At 47.9% G+C, this 19,392-nt stretch overlaps 1 protein-coding gene across 8 annotated transcripts in view; it reads right to left on the reverse strand.

Annotated features, from left to right (window-relative positions):
- Nucleotides 1–19,392, reverse strand: part of GAS7 (growth arrest specific 7) — a 252,855-nt gene that overhangs the window by 71,175 nt on the left and 162,288 nt on the right. For all 8 annotated transcript variants that reach the window (XM_072112778.1, XM_072112780.1, XM_072112781.1 and 5 more), the window contains one exon: nt 12,405–12,525. In XM_072112778.1, coding sequence (XP_071968879.1) covers nt 12,405–12,525 — 121 coding nt within the window. The remainder of the gene's footprint in view (nt 1–12,404; nt 12,526–19,392) is intronic.

The following is a 19,392-nucleotide window of genomic DNA, read 5'->3' on the forward strand; positions in this document are numbered from 1 at the left end:
CCAGCTAATCAGCGACAGCTAACGAACCCCGGCAATCACACCCCTCTCCCCACAGGTGCGCGGCACAGCTGGAGGCGATTAGTCATTACCTTCTCCTCATGGATATAATTCATGGATCAATGTCACTAGAGGAGCAGACCTCTAACCTCCCAATATATACTGTACATCCCATAGACTGTGAGGGCCCTTTATGTACCCATATACGCTATAGGATGTGATGGAATGTAACTATAAGTATTTGCTACTATACAATGCACTGGTAAGATGAATCTGCAACAGAAGGATAGTGGCGCCCTCTATCTGTAAGAAAAATCCATGACACCAAACAGCACAATCTAAGTATAAAAATGCCTCTTCCTCCTCTGTCCTCCTCCTCCAGACCCCTCTGTCCCCCTACAGACCCCTCTGTCCTCCTACAGACCCCTCTGTCCTCCTCCTAATCCAGACGACTCTGTCCTCCTCCTTCTCCAGACTCCTCTGTCCTCCTCCTCCTCCAGACTCCTCTGTCCTCCTCCTCCTCCAGACTCCTCTGTCCTCCTCCTCCTCCAGACTCCTCTGTCCTCCTCCTCCAGACTCCTCTGTCCTCCTCCTCCTCCTCCAGACTCCTCTGTCCTCCTCCTCCTCCTCCAGACTCCTCTGTCCTCCTCCTCCTCCAGACTCCTCTGTCCTCCTCCTCCAGACTCCTCTGTCCTCCTCCTCCTCCTCCAGACTCCTCTGTCCTCCTCCTCCTCCTCCAGACTCCTCTGTCCTCCTCCTCCTCCAGACTCCTCTGTCCTCCTCCTCCTCCTCCTCCAGACTCCTCTGTCCTCCTCCTCCTCCTCCAGACTCCTCTGTCCTCCTCCTCCTCCAGACTCCTCTGTCCTCCTCCTCCAGACTCCTCTGTCCTCCTCCTCCTCCAGACTCCTCTGTCCTCCTCCTCCTCCAGACTCCTCTGTCCTCCTCCTCCTCCAGACTCCTCTGTCCTCCTCCTCCTCCAGACTCCTCTGTCCTCCTCCTCCAGACTCCTCTGTCCTCCTCCTCCTCCTCCTCCAGACTCCTCTGTCCTCCTCCTCCTCCAGACTCCTCTGTCCTCCTCCTCCTCCTCCTCCAGACTCCTCTGTCCTCCTCCTCCTCCTCCTCCAGACTCCTCTGTCCTCCTCCTCCTCCTCCTCCAGACTCCTCTGTCCTCCTCCTCCTCCAGACTCCTCTGTCCTCCTCCTCCTCCTCCTCCAGACTCCTCTGTCCTCCTCCTCCTCCTCCTCCTCCAGACTCCTCTGTCCTCCTCCTCCTCCTCCAGACTCCTCTGTCCTCCTCCTCCTCCTCCAGACTCCTCTGTCCTCCTCCTCCTCCTCCAGACTCCTCTGTCCTCCTCCTCCAGACTCCTCTGTCCTCCTCCTCCTCCTCCTCCAGACTCCTCTGTCCTCCTCCTCCTCCAGACTCCTCTGTCCTCCTCCTCCTCCTCCTCCAGACTCCTCTGTCCTCCTCCTCCTCCTCCTCCAGACTCCTCTGTCCTCCTTCTCCTCCTCCTCCAGACTCCTCTGTCCTCCTCCTCCTCCTCCAGACTCCTCTGTCCTCCTCCTCCAGACTCCTCTGTCCTCCTCCTCCAGACTCCTCTGTCCTCCTCCTCCAGACTCCTCTGTCCTCCTCCTCCAGACTCCTCTGTCCTCCTCCTCCAGACTCCTCTGTCCTCCTCCTCCAGACTCCTCTGTCCTCCTCCTCCAGACTCCTCTGTCCTCCTCCTCCAGACTCCTCTGTCCTCCTCCTCCAGACTCCTCTGTCCTCCTCCTCCAGACTCCTCTGTCCTCCTCCTCCAGACTCCTCTGTCCTCCTCCTCCAGACTCCTCTGTCCTCCTCCTCCAGACTCCTCTGTCCTCCTCCTCCAGACTCCTCTGTCCTCCTCCTCCAGACTCCTCTGTCCTCCTCCTCCAGACTCCTCTGTCCTCCTCCTCCAGACTCCTCTGTCCTCCTCCTCCAGACTCCTCTGTCCTCCTCCTCCAGACTCCTCTGTCCTCCTCCTCCAGACTCCTCTGTCCTCCTCCTCCTCCTCCTCAAGACTCCTCTGTCCTCCTCCTCCTCCAGACCCCTCTGTCCTCCAGACCCCAGGTTTATATAATTTTGGGTACACAATCTAGCGGGAGCATTGCTGCTCTAGAATAGCACTGATACTGTGGGATATAATGGTGGTGCCAGATTATCTATGGAGACTGAGGCCCATGTTTCAGGATCTTGCAGATCTCAGCGCAGAATATTTTCTCTCCTCTCAGCAGAAAGTGAACTCATGTGACCTCTAACTCACACCGCGTTTATGAATGAACCTCAGAGCTGCGCTCAGCATCGCCTGCTCTCCCCCCGTACAACCATCTGCAGAGCAACACTCAGCATGTCCCATCATGGGGAGCGGAGTGTATCACTCCCATCATCACTGACCCCAGGAGCTCACTATCTAATCTCCTATCATACACAATGTATCATCCCCATCATCACTGACCCAAGGAGCTCACAATCTAATCTCCTATCACACACAATGTATCATTCCCATCATCACTGACCCCAGGAGCTCACTATCTAATCTCCTATCCCACACAATGTATCACTCCCATCATCACTGACCCCAGGAGCCCACAATCTAATCTCCTATCATACACAATGTATCATTCCCATCATCACTGACCCCAGGAGCTCACAATCTAATCTCCTATCCCACACAATGTATCATCCCCATCATCACTGACCCCAGGAGCTCACAATCTAATCTCCTATCATACACAATGTATCATTCCCATCATCACTGACCCCAGGAGCTCACAATCTAATCCCCTATCATACATGATGTATCATACCCATCATCACTGACCCAAGGAGCTCACAATCTAATCTCCTATCCCACACAATGTATCATTCCCATCATCACTGACCCCAGGAGCTCACAATCTAATCTCCTATCATACACAATGTATCACTCCCATCATCCCTGACCCCCGGAGCCCACAATCTAATCTCCTATCACACACAATGCATCATTCCCATCATCATTGATCCAAGGAGCTCACAATCTAATCCCCTATCCTACACAATGTATCACTCCCATCATCCCTGACCCCAGGAGCTCACAATCTAATCTCCTATCCCACACAATGTATCATTCCCATCATCACTGACCCCAGGAGCTCACAATCTAATCTCCTATCACACACAATGTATCATTCCCATCATCACTGACCCCCGGAGCTCACAATCTAATCTCCTATCATACACAATGTATCATTCCCATCATCACTGACCCCCGGAGCTCACAATCTAATCTCCTATCATACACAATGTATCACTCCCATCATCCCTGACCCCCGGAGCTCACAATCTAATCTCCTATCACACACAATGTATCACTCCCATCATCACTGACCCCAGGAGCTCACAATCTAATCTCCTATCATACACAATGTATCATTCCCATCATCCCTGACCCCAAGAGCTCACAATCTAATCTCCTATCATACACAATGTATCACTCCCATCATCCCTGACCCCAGGAGCTCACAATCTAATGTATCACTCCCATCATCCCTGACCCCAAGAGCTCACAATCTAATCTCCTATCACACTCAATGTATCACTCCCATCATCCCTGACCCCAGGAGCTCACAATCTAATCTATCACTCCCATCATCACTGACCCCAGGAGCCCACAATCTAATCTCCTATCCCACACAATGTATCACTCCCATCATCACTGACCCCCGGAGCCCACAATCTAATCCCCTATCATACACAATGTATCATTCCCATCATCCCTGACCCCAGGAGCCCACAATCTAATCCCCTATCATACACAATGTATCACTCCCATCATCACTGACCCCGGAGCCCACAATCTAATCTCCTATCACACACAATGTATCATTCCAATCATCACTGACCCCAGGAGCCCACAATCTAATCCCCTATCATACACAATGTATCACTCCCATCATCACTGACCCCAGGAGCTCACAATCTAATCTCCTATCCCACACAATGTATCATTCCCATCATCACTGACCCCAGGAGCTCACAATCTAATCTCCTATCATACACAATGTATCATTCCCATCATCACTGACCCCAGGAGCTCACAATCTAATCTCCTATCCCACACAATGTATCATTCCCATCATCACTGACCCCAGGAGCTCACAATCTAATCTCCTATCACACACAATGTATCATTCCAATCATCACTGACCCCAGGAGCTCACAATCTAATCTCCTATCACACACAATGTATCACTCCCATCATCCCTGACCCCAGGAGCTCACAATCTAATCTCCTATCCCACACAATGTATCATTCCCATCATCACTGACCCCAGGAGCTCACAATCTAATCTCCTATCCCACACAATGTATCATTCCCATCATCACTGACCCCAGGAGCTCACAATCTAATCCCCTATCATACACGATGTATCATTCCCATCATCACTGACCCAAGGAGCTCACAATCTAATCTCCTATCCCACACAATGTATCATTCCCATCATGCCTGACCCCCGGAGCCCACAATCTAATCTCCTATCCCACACAATGTATCATTCCCATCATCCCTGACCCCAGGAGCTCACAATCTAATCCCCTATCATACACAATGTATCATTCCCATCATCCCTGACCCCAGGAGCTCACAATCTAATCTCCTATCCCACACAATGTATCATTCCCATCATCACTGACCCCAGGAGCTCACAATCTAATCTCCTATCATACACAATGTATCATTCCCATCATCACTGACCCCCGGAGCTCACAATCTAATCTCCTATCATACACAATGTATCATTCCCATCATCACTGACCCCAGGAGCTCACAATCTAATCCCCTATCATACACAATGTATCATTCCCATCATCCCTGACCCCCGGAGCCCACAATCTAATCTCCTATCATACACAATGTATCATTCCCATCATCCCTGACCCCAGGAGCTCACAATCTAATCTCCTATCCCACACAATGTATCGTTCCCATCATCACTGACCCCAGGAGCCCACAATCTAATCTCCTATCATACACAATGTATCACTTCCATCATCACTGACCCTAGGAGCTCACAATCTAATCTCCTATCACACACAATGTATCATTCCCATCATCACTGACCCCAGGAGCCCACAATCTATTCCCCTATCATACACAATGTATCACTCCCATCATCCCTGACCCCCGAAGCTCACAATCTAATCTCCTATCATACACAATGTATCACTCCCATCATCCCTGACCCCCGGAGCCCACAATCTAATCCCCTATCATACACAATGTATCATTCCCATCATCCCTGACCCCCGGAGCTCACAATCTAATCCCCTATCACACACAATGTATCATTCCAATCATCACTGACCCCAGGAGCTCACAATCTAATCTCCTATCCCACACAATGTATCATTCCCATCATCCCTGACCCCCGGAGCCCACAATCTAATCCCCTATCATACACAATGTATCACTCCCATCATCACTGACCCCAGGAGCTCACAATCTAATCTCCTATCCTACACAATGTATCATTCCCATCATCCCTGACCCAAGGAGCCCACAATCTAATCCCCTATCATACACAATGTATCATTCCCATCATCCCTGACCCCTGGAGCCCACAATCTAATCCCCTATCACACACAATGTATCATTCCAATCATCACTGACCCCAGGAGCTCACAATCTAATCCCCTATCATACACAATGTATCACTCCAATCATCACTGACCCCAGGAGCTCACAATCTAATCCCCTATCATACACAATGTATCACTCCCATCATCACTGACCCCAGGAGCCCACAATCTAATCTCCTATCCCACACAATGTATCACTCCCATCATCACTGACCCCCGGAGCTCACAATCTAATCTCCTATCATACACAATGTATCATTCCCATCATCCCTGACCCCCGGAGCCCACAATCTAATCTCCTATCATACACAATGTATCACTCCCATCATCACTGACCCCAGGAGCTCACAATCTAATCTCCTATCCCACACAATGTATCACTTCCATCATCACTGACCCCAGGAGCTCACAATCTAATCCCCTATCATACACAATGTATCACTCCCATCATCACTGACCCCAGGAGCCCACAATCTAATCTCCTATCCCACACAATGTATCACTCCCATCATCACTGACCCCAGGAGCCCACAATCTAATCTCCTATCCCACACAATGTATCACTCCCATCATCACTGACCCCAGGAGCCCACAATCTAATCTCCTATCCCACACAATGTATCACTCCCATCATCACTGACCCCAGGAGCCCACAATCTAATCTCCTATCACACACAATGTATCACTTCCATCATCACTGACCCCAGGAGCTCACAATCTAATCTCCTATCATACACAATGTATCACTCCCATCATCACTGACCCCAGGAGCCCACAATCTAATCTCCTATCATACACAATGTATCATTCCCATCATCCCTGACCCCAGGAGCCCACAATCTAATCTCCTATCCCACACAATGTATCACTTCCATCATCACTGACCCCAGGAGCTCACAATCTAATCTCCTATCCCACACAATGTATCACTTCCATCATCACTGACCCCAGGAGCCCACAATCTAATCTCCTATCATACACAATGTATCATTCCCATCATCCCTGACCCCAGGAGCCCACAATCTAATCTCCTATCCCACACAATGTATCACTTCCATCATCACTGACCCTAGGAGCTCACAATCTAATCTCCCTATTGTCACCCCCATCAATGAGAAATCCTAATAACATTAAAGGAAAATTCCAGGTCTCATTAGATTCTTTGTGTCCTTGTGTTGTAGAACAATCCATGTATCATCTGCAGGACGAGCTCCGATATTCCGGGAGGGGGGGAAACGTCTGCAGCTCATTCTGCAGGAATGGGGTGACGCCCGAGTACAGCTGTACAACATCACCCCGGGGAGCAGACATCACACCCACACACTGCACAACCCCACACCCATCTGTATTGCGCCTGATAGCAGTACACTCCAGAACATAGGGGGGCAGTATTATAGTAGTTATATCCCTGTACATAGGGGGAAGTATTATAGTAGTTATATCCCTGTACATAGGGGGCAGTATTATAGTAGTTATATCCCTGTACATAGGGGGAAGTATTATAGTAGTTATATTCCTGTACATAGGGGGCAGTATTATAGTAGTTATATCCCTGTACATAGGGGGCAGTATTATAGTAGTTATATTCCTGTACATAGGGGGCAGTATTATAGTAGTTATATCCCTGTACATAGGGGGAAGTATTATAGTAGTTATATTCCTGTACATAGGGGGCAGTATTATAGTAGTTATATCCCTGTACATAGGGGGCAGTATTATAGTAGTTATATCCCTGTACATAGGGGGAAGTATTATAGTAGTTATATTCCTGTACATAGGGGGCAGTATTATAGTAGTTATATCCCTGTACATAGGGGGCAGTATTATAGTAGTTATATCCCTGTACATAGGGGGAAGTATTATAGTAGTTATATTCCTGTACATAGGGGGCAGTATTATAGTAGTTATATCCCTGTACATAGGGGGCAGTATTATAGTAGTTATATTCCTGTACATAGGGGGCAGTATTATAGTAGTTATATTCCTGTACATAGGGGGCAGTATTATAGTAGTTATATTCCTGTACATAGGGGGCAGTATTATAGTAGTTATATTCCTGTACATAGGGGGCAGTATTATAGTAGTTATATTCCTGTACATAGGGGGCAGTATTATAGTAGTTATATTCCTGTACATAGGGGGCAGTATTATAGTAGTTATATTCCTGTACATAGGGGGCAGTATTATAGTAGTTATATTCCTGTACATAGGGGGCAGTATTATAGTAGTTATATTCCTGTACATAGGGGGCAGTATTATAGTAGTTATATTCCTGTACATAGGGGGCAGTATTATAGTAGTTATATTCCTGTACATAGGGGGCAGTATTATAGTAGTTATATCCCTGTACATAGGGGGCAGTATTATAGTAGTTATATTCCTGTACATAGGGGGCAGTATTATAGTAGTTATATCCCTGTACATAGGGGGCAGTATTATAGTAGTTATATCCCTGTACATAGGGGGCAGTATTATAGTAGTTATATTCCTGTACATAGGGGCAGTATTATAGTAGTTATATTCCTGTACATAGGGGGCAGTATTATAGTAGTTATATTCCTGTACATAGGGGGCAGTATTATAGTAGTTATATCCCTGTACATAGGGGGCAGTATTATAGTAGTTATATTCTTGTACATAGGGGGCAGTATTATAGTAGTTATATTCCTGTACATAGGGGGCAGTATTATAGTAGTTATATTCTTGTACATAGTGGGGCAGTATTATAGTAGTTATATCCCTGTACATAGGGGGCAGTATTATAGTAGTTAGATTCCTGTACATAGGGGGTAGTATTATAGTAGTTATATTCCTGTACATAGGGGGCAGTATTATAGTAGTTATATTCCTGTACATAGGGGGCAGGATTATAGTAGTTATATTCCTGTACATAGGGGGCAGTATTATAGTAGTTATATTCCTGTACATAGGGGGGCAGTATTATAGTAGTTATATTCCTGTACATAGGGGGGCAGTATTATAGTAGTTATATTCTTGTACATAGGGGGGCAGTATTATAGTAGTTATATTCTTGTACATAGGGGGGCAGTATTATAGTAGTTATATTCTTGTACATAGGGGGGCAGTATTATAGTAGTTATATTCTTGTACATAGGGGGCAGTATTATAGTAGTAATATTCTTGTACATAGGGGGCAGTATTATAGTAGTTATATTCTTGTACATAGGGGGCAGTATTATAGTAGTTATATTTTTGTACATAGGGGGGCAGTATTATAGTAGATATATTCTTGTACATAGGGGGGCAGTATTATAGTAGTTATATTCTTGTACATAGGGGGGCAGTATTATAGTAGTTATAGTCTTGTACATAGGGGGCAGTATTATAGTAGTTATAGTCTTGTACATAGGGGGCAGTATTATAGTAGTTATATTCTTGTACATAGGGGGCAGTATTATAGTAGTTATATTACTGTACATAGGGGGCAGTATTATAGTAGTTGTATTCTTGTACATAGGGGGCAGTATTATAGTAGTTATATTCTTGTACATAGGGGGCAGTATTATAGTAGTTATATTCCTGTACATAGGGGGCAGTATTATAGTAGTTATATTCTTGTACATAGGGGGCAGTATTATAGTAGTTATATTACTGTACATAGGGGGCAGTATTATAGTAGTTGTATTCTTGTACATAGGGGGCAGTATTATAGTAGTTATATTCTTGTACATAGGGGGCAGTATTATAGTAGTTATATTCCTGTACATATGGGGCAGTATTATAGTAGTTATATATCTGTACATAGGGGGTAGTATTATAGTAGTTATATTCTTGTACATAGGGGGCAGAATTATAGTAGTTATATTCTTGTACATAGGGGGCAGTATTATAGTAGCTATATTCTTGTACATAGGGGGGCAGTATTATAGTAGTTATATTCCTGTACATAGGAGGCAGTATTATAGTAGTTATATTCCTGTACATAGGGGGCAGTATTATAGTAGTTATATTCCTGTACATAGGGGGCAGTATTATTGTAGTTATATTCTTGTACATAGGGGCAGTATTATAGTAGTTATATTCCTGTACATAGGGGGCAGTATTATAGTAGTTATATTCCTGTACATAGGGGGCAGTATTATAGTAGTTATATTCTTGTACATAGGGGCAGTATTATAGTAGTTATATTCCTGTACATAGGGGGCAGTATTATAGTAGTTATATTCCTGTACATAGGGGGCAGTATTATAGTAGTTATATTCTTGTACATAGGGGGCAGTATTATAGTAGTTATATTCCTGTACATAGGGGGCAGTATTATAATAGTTATATTCCTGTACATAGGGGGCAGTATTATAGTAGTTATATCCCTGTACATATGGGGCAGTATTATAGTAGTTATATTCTTGTACATAGGGGGGCAGTATTATAGTAGTTACATTTTTGTACATAGGGGGGCAGTATTATAGTAGATATATTCTTGTACATAGGGGGGCAGTATTATAGTAGTTATATTCTTGTACATAGGGGGGCAGTATTATAGTAGTTACATTTTTGTACATAGGGGGGCAGTATTATAGTAGTTATATTCTTGTACATAGGGGGGCAGTATTATAGTAGTTATAGTCTTGTAGATAGGGGGCAGTATTATAGTAGTTATAGTCTTGTACATATGGGCCAGTATTATAGTAGTTATATTCTTGTACATAGGGGGCAGTATTATAGTAGTTATATTACTGTACATAGGGGGCAGTATTATAGTAGTTGTATTCTTGTACATAGGGGGCAGTATTATAGTAGTTATTTTCTTGTACATAGGGGGCAGTATTATAGTAGTTATATTCCTGTACATATGGGGCAGTATTATAGTAGTTATATATCTGTACATAGGGGGTAGTATTATAGTAGTTATATTCTTGTACATAGGGGGCAGTATTATAGTAGCTATATTCTTGTACATAGGGGGGCAGTATTATAGTAGTTATATTCCTGTACATAGGAGGCAGTATTATAGTAGTTATATTCCTGTACATATGGGGCAGTATTATAGTAGTTATATATCTGTATATAGGGGGTAGTATTATAGTAGTTATATTCCTGTACATATGGGGCAGTATTATAGTAGTTATATATCTGTATATAGGGGGCAGTATTATAGTAGTTATATTCCTGTACATAGGGGGCAGTATTATAGTAGTTATATTCCTGTACATAGGGGCAGTATTATAGTAGTTATATTCTTGTACATAGGGGGCAGTATTATAGTAGTTATATTCTTGTACATAGGGGGCAGTATTATAGTAGTTATATTCCTGTACATATGGGGCAGTATTATAGTAGTTATATATCTGTACATAGGGGGTAGTATTATAGTAGTTATATTCTTGTACATAGGGGGCAGAATTATAGTAGTTATATTCTTGTACATAGGGGGCAGTATTATAGTAGCTATATTCTTGTACATAGGGGGGCAGTATTATAGTAGTTATATTCCTGTACATATAGGGGCAGTATTATAGTAGTTATATTCTTGTACATAGGAGGCAGTATTATAGTAGTTATATTCCTGTACATATGGGGCAGTATTATAGTAGTTATATATCTGTACATAGGGGGCAGTATTATTGTAGTTATATTCTTGTACATAGGGGCAGTATAATAGTAGTTATATTCCTGTACATAGGGGGCAGTATTATAGTAGTTATATTCTTGTACATAGGGGGGCAGTATTATTGTAGTTATATTCTTGTACATAGGGGCAGTATTATAGTAGTTATATTCCTGTACATAGGGGGCAGTATTATAGTAGTTATATTCCTGTACATAGGGGGCAGTATTATAGTAGTTATATTCTTGTACATAGGGGCAGTATTATAGTAGTTATATTCCTGTACATAGGGGGCAGTATTATAGTAATTATATTCCTGTACATAGGGGGCAGTATTATAGTAGTTATATTCTTGTACATAGGGGGCAGTATTATAGTAGTTATATTCCTGTACATAGGGGGCAGTATTATAGCAGTTATATCCCTGTACATAGGGGGCAGTATTATAGTAGTTATATATCTGTACATAGGGGACAGTATTATAGTAGATATATTCTTGTACAGCGGGGGGCAGTATTATAGTAGTTATATTCCTGTACATAGGGGGCAGTATTATAGTAGTTATATATCTGTACATAGGGGACAGTATTATAGTAGATATATTCTTGTACAGCGGGGGGCAGTATTATAGTAGTTATATTCCTGTACATAGAGGGCAGTATTATAGTAGTTATATCCCTGTACATAGGGGCAGTATTATAGTAGTTATATCCCTGTACATAGGGGGCAGTATTATAGTAGTTATATTCCTGTACACAGGGGGCAGTATTATAGTAGTTATATTCCTGTACATAGGGGGCAGTATTATAGTAGTTATATATCTGTACATAGGGGACAGTATTATAGTAGATATATTCTTGTACAGCGGGGGGCAGTATTATAGTAGTTATATTCCTGTACATAGAGGGCAGTATTATAGTAGTTATATCCCTGTACATAGGGGCAGTATTATAGTAGTTATATCCCTGTACATAGGGGGCAGTATTATAGTAGTTATATTCCTGTACACAGGGGGCAGTATTATAGTAGTTATATTCCTGTACATAGGGGGCAGTATTATAGTAGTTATATTCTTGTACATAGGGGGCAGTATTATAGTAGTTATATTCTTGTACAGCGGGGGGCAGTATTATAGTAGATATATTCTTGTACAGCGGGGGGCGGTATAATATTAGTGATTGCACAGTAGACACGTAGTTACCATTGGTGTTGCTATTCACATAGTACCTCCGGCCCTGCGGTGACATGTAGCACTGCCATCCTTGGGGTAGGGGACTTTGGCTGGAATCTTCTATTCTCTGTGGATTCATTGTTCCCGGTTTCTGTAAGTAGAAAGGATATGGTGAGTTATTAGTCAGATATGATGACTATATAACATGATAGGATGATGTATATATGATGGCAGGTAGGTGGCTGGTTGCCTGGTGATGGGTGTACAGTACATTATGTCAGATAAGAATTGGCGGCAGAATTTTCCCATCACATTGTTCCGTCAGATAACATTATCTTTTTATTGCTTCTGTGGTTTTTCTGTGCAGTAAATAAACATTTCCTGTGATCATGTGACGCCCCCAGGAACGGTGCACCGACCCACCAGGACACATCCAACATATAAGCACCCAGGACTGTGGACGGACTACAAATCCCAGCAAGAATCCCCAACCCTCCCCAGGAAGATGAGCCGGCGGATGATCTACAATATAGAGATAGAAACAGTCCGGACTGTCCGTGGTGTTAGGACCGACACAAGGCCAGGAAGTCACCGACCCCCGAATACCGGTCCCATCTCTCCACCAGACTCTCACAACACGGCATCAACATTTACTGGGGAAAGGAGCCGTGTGCAATGTCACCTGCAGGGGGCACCGATGTCACTGCCATAACAGCCTGAGATGTTATCAGTACAAGAGAGAGAGAGATAGATATGAGATAGACAGATAGATAGATAGATAGACAGACATGCTCCTCTTCTGGGGTGGTCGGAGACATAGACCTGCTCCTCCTCGGAGAGATAGACCTGCTCCTCCTCGGAGAGATAGACCTGCTCCTCCTCTGAGGTGGTGGGAGACATAGACCTGCTCCTCCTCTAAGGTGGCAGGAGACATAGACCTGCTCCTCCTCTAAGGTGGCAGGAGACATAGACCTGCTCCTCCTCTGAGGTGGTCGGAGACATAGACCTGCTCCTCCTCTGAGGTGGCGGGAGACATAGACCTGCTCCTCCTCTGAGGCGGTCGGAGACATAGACCTGCTCCTCCTCTGAGGTGGTGGGAGACATAGACCTGCTCCTCCTCTGAGACATTGACCTGCTCCTCCTCGGGGAGATAGACCGGCTCCTCCTCTGAGGTGGTGGGAGACATAGACCTGCTCCTCCTCTGAGGTAGTGGGAGACATAGACCTGCTCCTCCTCTGAGGTGGTCGGAGACATAGACCTGCTCCTCCTCTGAGGTGGTGGGAGACATAGACCTGCTCCTCCTCTGGGGTGGTCGGAGACATAGACCTGCTCCTCCTCTGAGGTGGCGGGAGACATAGACCTGCTCCTCCTCTAAGGTGGCAGGAGACATAGACCTGCTCCTCCTCTGAGGTGGTCGGAGACATAGACCTGCTCCTCCTCTGGGATGGTGGGAGACATAGACCTGCTCCTCCTCTGAGACATTGACCTGCTCCTCCTCGGGGAGATAGACCTGCTCCTCCTCTGAGGTGGTGGGAGACATAGACCTGCTCCTCCTCTGAGGTGGTGGGAGACATCGACCTGCTCCTCCTCTGAGGTGGTGGAAGACATAGACCTACTCCTCCCGTGACGTGGTCGGAGACATAGACCTGCTCCTCCCGTGACGTGGTGGGAGACATAGACCTGCTCCTCCTCTGAGACATTGACCTGCTCCTCCTCGGAGAGATAGACCTGCTCCTCCTCTGAGGTAGTGGGAGACATAGACCTGCTCCTCCTCTGAGACATTGACCTGCTCCTCCTCGGGGAGATAGACCTGCTCCTCCTCTGGGATGGTGTGAGACATAGACCTGCTCCTCCTCAGACATAGACCTGCTCCTCCTCAGAGGTGGTGGGAGACATAGACCTGCTCCTCTTCTGAGGTGGTCGGAGACATAGACCTGCTCCTCCTCTGAGGTGGTGGGAGACATAGAACTGCTACTCCTCTGAGGTGGTGGGAGACATAGACCTGCTCCTCCTCTGAGGTGGTGGGAGACATAGAACTGCTACTCCTCTGAGGTGGTGTGAGACATAGACCTGCTCCTCCTCTGAGGTGGTGGGAGACATAGACCTGCTCCTCCTCGGAGAGATAGACCTGCTCCTCCTCTGAGGTGATGGGAGACATAGACCTGCTCCTCCTCTGAGGTGGTCGGAGACATAGACCTGCTCCTCCTCTGAGGTGGTCGGAGACATAGACCTGCTCCTCCTCTGAGGTGGTGGGAGACATAGACCTGCTCCTCCTCTGGGATGGTGGGAGACATAGACCTGCTCCTCCTCTGAGACATTGACCTGCTCCTCCTCGGGGAGATAGACCTGCTCCTCCTCTGAGGTGGTGGAAGACATAGCCCTGCTCCTCCTCTGAGGTGGTGGGAGACATAGCCCTGCTCCTCCTCTGAGGTGGTGGAAGACATAGACCTGCTCCTCCCGTGACGTGGTCGGAGACATAGACCTGCTCCTCCTCTGGGATGGTGGGAGACATAGAGCTGCTCCTCCTCTGAGATATTGACCTGCTCCTCCTCGGAGAGATAGACCTGCTCCTCCTCTGAGGTGGTGGGAGACATTGACCTGCTCCTCCTCGGGGAGATAGACCTGCTCCTCCTCTGGGATGGTGTGAGACATAGACCTGCTCCTCCTCAGACATAGACCTGCTCCTCCTCAGAGGTGGTGGGAGACATAGACCTGCTCCTCTTCTGAGGTGGTCGGAGACATAGACCTGCTCCTCCTCTGAGGTGGTGGGAGACATAGAACTGCTACTCCTCTGAGGTGGTGGGAGACATAGACCTGCTCCTCCTCTGAGGTGGTGGGAGACATAGACCTGCTCCTCCTCTGAGGTGGTGGGAGACATAGAACTGCTACTCCTCTGAGGTGGTGGGAGACATAGACCTGCTCCTCCTCGGAGAGATAGACCTGCTCCTCCTCTGAGGTGATGGGAGACATAGACCTGCTCCTCCTCTGAGGTGGCGGGAGACATAGACCTGCTCCTCCTCTGAGGTGGTCGGAGACATAGACCTGCTCCTCCTCTGAGGTGGCGGGAGACATAGACCTGCTCCTCCTCTGAGGTGGCGGGAGACATAGACCTGCTCCTCCTCTGAGGTGGCGGGAGACATAGACCTGCTCCTCCTCTGAGACATTGACCTGCTCCTCCTCGGGGAGATAGACCTGCTCCTCCTCTAAGGTGGTGGAAGACATAGCCCTGCTCCTCCTCTGAGGTGGTGGGAGACATAGACCTGCTCCTCCTCTGAGGTGGTGGAAGACATAGACCTGCTCCTCCCGTGACGTGGTCGGAGACATAGACCTGCTCCTCCTCTGAGGTGGTGGGAGACATAGACCTGCTCCTCCTCTGGGATGGTGGGAGACATAGAGCTGCTCCTCCTCTGAGACATTGACCTGCTCCTCCTCGGAGAGATAGACCTGCTCCTCCTCTGAGGTGGTGGGAGACATAGACCTGCTCCTCCTCTGAGACATTGACCTGCTCCTCCTCTGGGATGGTGTGAGACATAGACCTGCTCCTCCTCAGACATAGACCTGCTCCTCCTCAGAGGTGGTGGGAGACATAGACCTGCTCCTCTTCTGAGGTGGTCGGAGACATAGACCTGCTCCTCCTCTGAGGTGGTGGGAGACATAGAACTGCTCCTCCTCTGAGGTGGTGGGAGACATAGACCTGCTCCTCCTCGGAGAGATAGACCTGCTCCTCCTCTGAGGTGATGGGAGACATAGACCTGCTCCTCCTCTAAGGTGGCAGGAGACATAGACCTGCTCCTCCTCTAAGGTGGCAGGAGACATAGACCTGCTCCTCCTCTGAGGTGGTCGGAGACATAGACCTGCTCCTCCTCTGAGGTGGCGGAAGACATAGACCTGCTCCTCCTCTGAGGTGGTCGGAGACATAGACCTGCTCCTCCTCTGGGGTGGTGGGAGACATATACCTGCTCCTCCTCTGACGTGGTCGGAGACATAGACCTGCTCCTCCTCTGAGGCGGCGGGAGACATAGACCTGCTCCTCCTCTGAGGCGGTGGGAGACATAGACCTGCTCCTCCTCTGAGGCGGTGGGAGACATAGACCTGCTCCTCCTCTGAGGTGGTCGGAGACATAGATCTGCTCCTCCTCTGAGGTGGTGGGAGACATAGACCTGCTCCTCCTCTGGGGGGGTCGGAGACATAGACCTGCTCCTCCTCTGGGGTGGTCGGAGACATAGACCTGCTCCTCCTCTGGGGTGGTCGGAGACATAGACCTGCTCCTCCTCTGAGGTGGTGGCAGACATAGACCTGCTCCTCCTCTGGGATGGTGGGAGACATAGAGCTGCTCCTCCTCTGAGACATTGACCTGCTCCTCCTCGGAGAGATAGACCTGCTCCTCCTCTGAGGTGGTGGGAGACATAGACCTGCTCCTCCTCTGAGGTGGTCGGAGACATAGACCTGCTCCTCCTCTGAGGTGGTGGGAGACATAGACCTGCTCCTCCTCTGAGACATTGACCTGCTCCTCCTCGGAGAGATAGACCTGCTCCTCCTCTGGGATGGTGTGAGACATAGACCTGATCCTCCTCTGAGGTGGTGGGAGAGATAGACCTTCTCCTCCTCAGAGGTGGTGGGAGACATAGACCTGCTCCTCTTCTGGGGTGGTCGGAGACATAGACCTGCTCCTCCTCTGACGTGGTTGGAGACATAGACCTGCTCCTCCTCTGACGTGGTCGGAGACATAGACCTGCTCCTCCTCTGAGGTGGCGGGAGACATAGACCTGCTCCTCCTCTGGGGTGGTCGGAGACATAGACCTGCTCCTCCTCTGGGGTGGTGGGAGACATAGACCTGCTCCTCCTCTGGGATGGTGGGAGACAGAGAGCTGCTCCTCCTCTGAGACATTGACCTGCTCCTCCTCGGAGAGATAGACCTGCTCCTCCTCTGAGGTGGTCGGAGACATAGACCTGCTCCTCCTCTGAGGTGGTGGGAGACATAGACCTGCTCCTCCTCTGAGACATTGACCTGCTCCTCCTCGGAGAGATAGACCTGCTCCTCCTCTGGGATGGTGTGAGACATAGACCTGATCCTCCTCTGAGGTGGTCGGAGACATAGACCTGCTCCTCCTCTGACGTGGTTGGAGACATAGACCTGCTCCTCCTCTGACGTGGTCGGAGACATAGACCTGCTCCTCCTCTGAGGTGGCGGGAGACATAGACCTGCTCCTCCTCTGAGGTGGTCGGAGACATAGACCTGCTCCTCCTCTGGGGTGGTGGGAGACATAGACCTGCTCCTCCTCTGAGGTGGTAGGAGACATAGAGCTGCTCCTCCTCTGAGACATTGACCTGCTCCTCCTCGGAGAGATAGACCTGCTCCTCCTCTGAGGTGGTGGGAGACATAGACCTGCTCCTCCTCTGAGGTAGTGGGAGACATAGACCTGCTCCTCCTCCGAGGTGGTGGGAGACATAGACCTGCTCCTCCTAAGAGGTGGCGGGAGACATAGACCTGCTCCTCTCTCTCTTCAGTCATTTTCTGCTTATTATAATTACTTCCGTCCAATCATGTAACTAATTAGTGTCCTCCTTCTCTGCATGGACTCTGCTCCCATCCACCCGCAGAGCAGGAATCTGCTACAATGGCTCCATTCTCTCCGGAATACAATGCAGGATTGTGTGTGACGAGAGAACATTCCTGACATATCCCCGATTCCAGGCTGTCTGATACTTCGCAAACACCTCCACATCACACGCCCTGCCCTGACTACAACCCAGGACGCAAAACATACTCTGTGCTGCTGGGGGCACCTGCATCTCTAACTCTATAACATACACATGATCAGCTCCTCTCCTGAAATACTCTGTGCTGCTGTGTCCTGCCCCCCCCCACTATGTAACTCTCAGTCTATACCCCACATGATCAGCTCCTCTCCTGAAATACTCTGTGCTGCTGTGTCCTGCTCCTCCACTATGTAACTCTCAGTCTATACCCCACATGATTAGCTCCTCTCCTGAAATACTCTGTGCTGCTGTGTCCTGCTCCTCCACTATGTAACTCTCAGTCTATACCCCACATGATCAGCTCCTCTCCTGAAATACTCTGTGCTGCTGTGTCCTGCTCCCCACTATGTAACTCTCAGTCTATACCCCACATGATCAGCTCCTCTCCTGAAATACTCTGTGCTGCTGTGTCCTGCTCCACCACTATGTAACTCTCAGTCTATACCCCACATGATCAGCTCCTCTCCTGAAATACTCTGTGCTGCTGTGTCCTGCTCCTCCACTATGTAACTCTCAGTCTATACCCCACATGATCAGCTCCTCTCCTGAAATACTCTGTGCTGCTGTGTCCTGCCCCCCCACTATGTAACTCTCAGTCTATACCCCACATGATCAGCTCCTCTCCTGAAATACTCTGTGCTGCTGTGTCCTGCTCCACCACTATGTAACTCTCAGTCTATACCCCACATGATCAGCTCCTCTCCTGAAATACTCTGTGCTGCTGTGTCCTGCTCCCCACTATGTAACTCTCAGTCTATACCCCACATGATCAGCTCCTCTCCTGAAATACTCTGTGCTGCTGTGTCCTGCCCCCCCCCCACTATGTAACTCTCAGTCTATACCCCACATGATCAGCTCCTCTCCTGAAATACTCTGTGCTGCTGTGTCCTGCTCCTCCACTATGTAACTCTCAGTCTATACCCCACATGATTAGCTCCTCTCCTGAAATACTCTGTGCTGCTGTGTCCTGCTCCTCCACTATGTAACTCTCAGTCTATACCCCACATGATCAGCTCCTCTCCTGAAATACTCTGTGCTGCTGTGTCCTGCTCCCCACTATGTAACTCTCAGTCTATACCCCACATGATCAGCTCCTCTCCTGAAATACTCTGTGCTGCTGTGTCCTGCCCCCCCACTATGTAACTCTCAGTCTATACCCCACATGATCAGCTCCTCTCCTGAAATACTCTGTGCTGCTGTGTCCTGCCCCCCCCCCCCACTATGTAACTCTCAGTCTATACCCCACATGATCAGCTCC

The sequence above is a fragment of the Engystomops pustulosus genome, chromosome 6 (assembly GCF_040894005.1).
Source record: "Engystomops pustulosus chromosome 6, aEngPut4.maternal, whole genome shotgun sequence".
NCBI lineage: Eukaryota > Metazoa > Chordata > Amphibia > Anura > Leptodactylidae > Engystomops > Engystomops pustulosus.